The 3637-nt window shown below is 48.9% G+C and overlaps 1 protein-coding gene across 1 annotated transcript; it reads right to left on the bottom strand.

The window, feature by feature from the left end:
• Nucleotides 1-868: 868 nt before the first annotated feature.
• On the bottom strand, nucleotides 869-3637 carry LOC135907395 (uncharacterized). The gene is made up of 2 exons (XM_065439086.2): nucleotides 3252-3637; nucleotides 869-1210 (listed from the first exon to the last, which is right to left on the bottom strand). The coding sequence occupies exons 1-2, from the start codon at nucleotides 3562-3564 to the stop codon at nucleotides 987-989; spliced, it is 537 nt and encodes a 178-aa protein (XP_065295158.1). The 5' UTR covers nucleotides 3565-3637; the 3' UTR covers nucleotides 869-986.

Genomic DNA, 3637 nt, shown 5'->3' with positions numbered 1-3637 from the left:
ATCGGTTGGCAAAAGTTATTGCGAAAAAAATGCATCATCATTGCCTCGCTGTTATGTTCTGGCGTCTTTTTTTATTGGTACATGATTTCAAAGAATAAGAAAGCTTGACTGTCGCTTTACAAATGCCGTCAAACTAAATCTTCTGTTTTTATATCAGGTTTCGCGGCGACCTTCATGGTATCTCCTTAATCAGACATCATGGCAACATGTAATATTTGGTACAGTCTAAATATGAAAGTCATCATCAAATCCACTACGAAGTACTTTTGTTGTACCATGTCCTTCTTTCCATTGAAACACATGCTCGCACTCATTGTACGCCTGCGCTCAAGTCAGCAGGTGCGTGCAATCCGTATAGCGACGACTGCCGCCACAGCATGCGCTGCAACGACTCCAAACCAAATCATTTACCCAGCAATGTGTAACATGCAGCTGAGGTCGCCTATGAGATCGTGCTTGCATTTGCTATAAACAAACCTGAGGCCGGTACCGCTTTCCCGCCAGATACACGCGTCGTGTGCATAGGTGCCACTTAAATACTAATAACAAAATTAGGCAATTACCAGCCCCGTGGCTTTGCCAAGATTACTTCTAGAATATACTCCAGTCGTGTTTAGTAATTTAGTCCAAGTGAAACTTTGTTACAGTTGGTCTTTAATGTCATTGAAACTAGGAGGTGAAGTATCATATTGCGGTCTCGAACAGTGTGGACGGCGTTTATATTTATAAAAACCAGTTTTTTCGCTCAACATTTAGTTGATGCCAAGGAGGGCACTTTCGCCTGAGAAGGCACAAGAGCATTGAAGGTGTCGTTGGTATTCTAAATTCAACTGCCATAACGTATGCTTATTGAACCGTAAACAAAAGATGCATTAGAAATCGTACAGGGCGTTTATCGGCAGCTAATAAAACAATAAAACACGAAACATCAGCCCAGCCGAGCGCTTTCCACCAAAGCCGCGTCTTGCACCCAAGTGGCCCTTCGGTCAGCCACGGCCAGCGCCGGTGTCGTTGGCCGACCGGTGGGCACCCGCCTTCTTCTCCGGGGCGGGGATGTGTCCCAGGCGGAAGAGGAAGACCCCGTATGCGACGGCCGCCAGGAAGGCGACCATCAGCACGACCACGCAGGCCAGCGAGGCCGCCGAGGCGCCGTACCATGGGCGTCGAGCCTTGGCCTCTCCCGACATCGTCTCGGTAACGGTGCGGTCAGCTGCGCAACGAAAAAGATGCTTTGGAAAGCCACTAAAAGGCCGCTAGTGCCACACTAAATAGAGACATAACCAGTGGCGTAGCTAGGTCGTCTGGCACCCGGCGCCCATAGGTCTTCTGTCACCCCTCCCTCCGGGTGTAGCCCGCGGAAGGAGGGGTGTCTTCAGGCGTAAATGACACCCCCCCCCCCCACTGGCCCCTTGCACCCGGGGCCCACGGCCCCCCGGCCCCCCTCGTCGCTACGCCACTGGACATAACTGACCTGATAGCAACGATGACGAAAGCAATGACCAACACTACAAAGGCTACGTCATGACTACAAAAGCAGGGCTATGGGGACGGCACGACAACAACTACGAGAAATTATGGAGTTTTAGAAACAGCTTGGCCCAAGCTGTTAAATCCCTAAATTCTCTCGTCTTTCTGTGCACTCTTGTTCCAATCCTTACTACGCAAAATATGATATGAGTTTCCCGACTATGTTTACGTAATGAGTCAGCCTTTATTTGTCCGTGAGTTTATCACTATCCTATGATATTTTTGTAAATGCAAAGAATTTATTTCAAATCGTTCAACGCGTAGACTAAAACCATGTCTTCTTTATAGCACGTCTGTGTAAAGAATAATGGAATTGAGTGCAATCTAAAGCTGATTGATTGATTCAGTTTAATGTTCTAACACAACAGACCAACTGTAGCTTCTAAATGTTTGTTGGAACGCGTGCCTTAAGTAGTCGAGTAGTGCCGTTCGCTACAAGGGGCAGCGTTGCAAGCGGAAATGAAAGATATTAAAGGAAACTCACGCGCCAGGCATCGTACTCGCCAAAATTAATGAGTGGAATGGAAAAGCTTCAATATGCAACTTAATGGTATGCTCGCCTAAGTGAGAAGAAATGGGAATGCGGAAAAATGGGGTAAAGTTATATCATACCAATGATTCCAAAGCATAAGACAAGCTGACTGGCTGTCTCTAATTCCGAAGGCTTTTCCGTCACCTATGATGAAGCCTACTCGTTTTGCAAAAAAAAAGTCACTTGCCTTTACATTTGCTGCCGATGACCGCGACCGTAAGATAAATGAGAGGCCATTTTCATAGGAAAGACCCTTTGTCTTTAAAAGGTGCAGTTAAATTTAAATGCATGAGCGTTTTTTGTGTGAATCGTATTTAAGTTCGCTCAGCATAGGGGATCCCTTGTCAAAACCGCATTTAAGGAAATTATGTTATTATATTATAATTCATATACTTGCAACCTTACTACCTACGTGCCTTACACTGGTATCGTCGTGCAGACAAATGTCGTTATTCGATCATGCGTGGGTCACGTAAACAGACGGGTGCCATGTTCGCATCTCGAATAACGCTTACGGAGCTAAATTCAGCCTTTCACACGGCGTTCGCAGATGCATTGCTCGGCAGCAGGCTTGTCCAGCCCAGCGGGAATGGTCGCGTTCGGAGGAGTTCACTCAGCCATAGTAGCTATAATCCGCCAAACTGAAACCTATGCTTATCAGAGGTAATAAGGCTTGCAAGTGTGCGAACATTTCCAGCAATATTACGGTTGCCTGACTGTGGCGCCACTGCGTCCGGCACGTAGGGACCTTAAACGGCGAGAAGAGGCTCAGGCAGCAGGATATAGGGAAGCCAATCTACGACCACCAAATTTGACCATGGCGGACCCACTACGAGTAATGAACGAGCACGAATGCAAGATTAGACTATGGGATTTTCACCAGCTGCATCATAAAGCATGCACGCTTTATAATGCGTAAATAAAAGTTCTTTGGTGTATTTGGTCGCATCGTTTCAGTGCACTAGTGATAACACACTCGCAGCAGCACGCACAAGGCGTTTCATCTACTCCACTGGGGCTACGTCCACGATACTGCCTACCAAATATTTCTTGCATTCCGCCAATGTTGAATTTGACTGCCTCAACCGGAAATCGAATTTCATTTGGCTCAGCACGCGCTGCCCCTTCTCCTAAAGAACTTTCTAAAGATTACGCTCCTAGCGCCACACGAGGGTAACACCCAAAGCGGTACCTCTGACCAGCGCTGGCTTCGGCCGCCCCACAGCCCTGTCGGAAGGCCCGAGGCGGGATCGCTGCGAGGGGGCGTCCTCGTTCGATCCGACGGGGTTGTCAGACGCCAGGCTCTCGAAGCTGTTGACGGGCGCCCGCGGACCCTCGTCGTTGAGCGCCGACAGCTGCTGCAGCTCGTGCATGCTCAGGCTCATCATCTCGAGCAGGTTCGACTCCACGCCACCGTTGCTCTCGGCCACCGTGCGGTTCGTGCTGGATGACGTGCTCGTCGGGTCTTCGCTCGCATCGTCTTGCGTGGTGGACACCGTCGACATGGCGGCCGGTCTTCGTCTTCCTCCTCTTTGCAGACAACCACGGCTCGTGACTGTCCTACGGAATATAATACTG

This window comes from Dermacentor albipictus, chromosome 10 (assembly GCF_038994185.2).
Source record: "Dermacentor albipictus isolate Rhodes 1998 colony chromosome 10, USDA_Dalb.pri_finalv2, whole genome shotgun sequence".
Taxonomy (NCBI): Eukaryota; Metazoa; Arthropoda; class Arachnida; order Ixodida; family Ixodidae; genus Dermacentor; species Dermacentor albipictus.
The sequence above is the reverse complement of the archived record's forward strand: the minus strand, read 5'-3'. Positions and strand labels throughout refer to the sequence as shown.

Bases quoted from the DNA above. Each gene is read 5' to 3' on its own strand.
- LOC135907395 (XM_065439086.2), bottom strand. From the start codon at position 3,564: ATGTCGACGGTGTCCACCACGCAAGACGATGCGAGCGAAGACCCGACG. The intron at 1,211-3,251 runs GTACCGCTTTGG...TTCGTTGCGCAG, and splicing joins GAAGCCAGCGCTGGTCAGAG to CTGACCGCACCGTTACCGAG.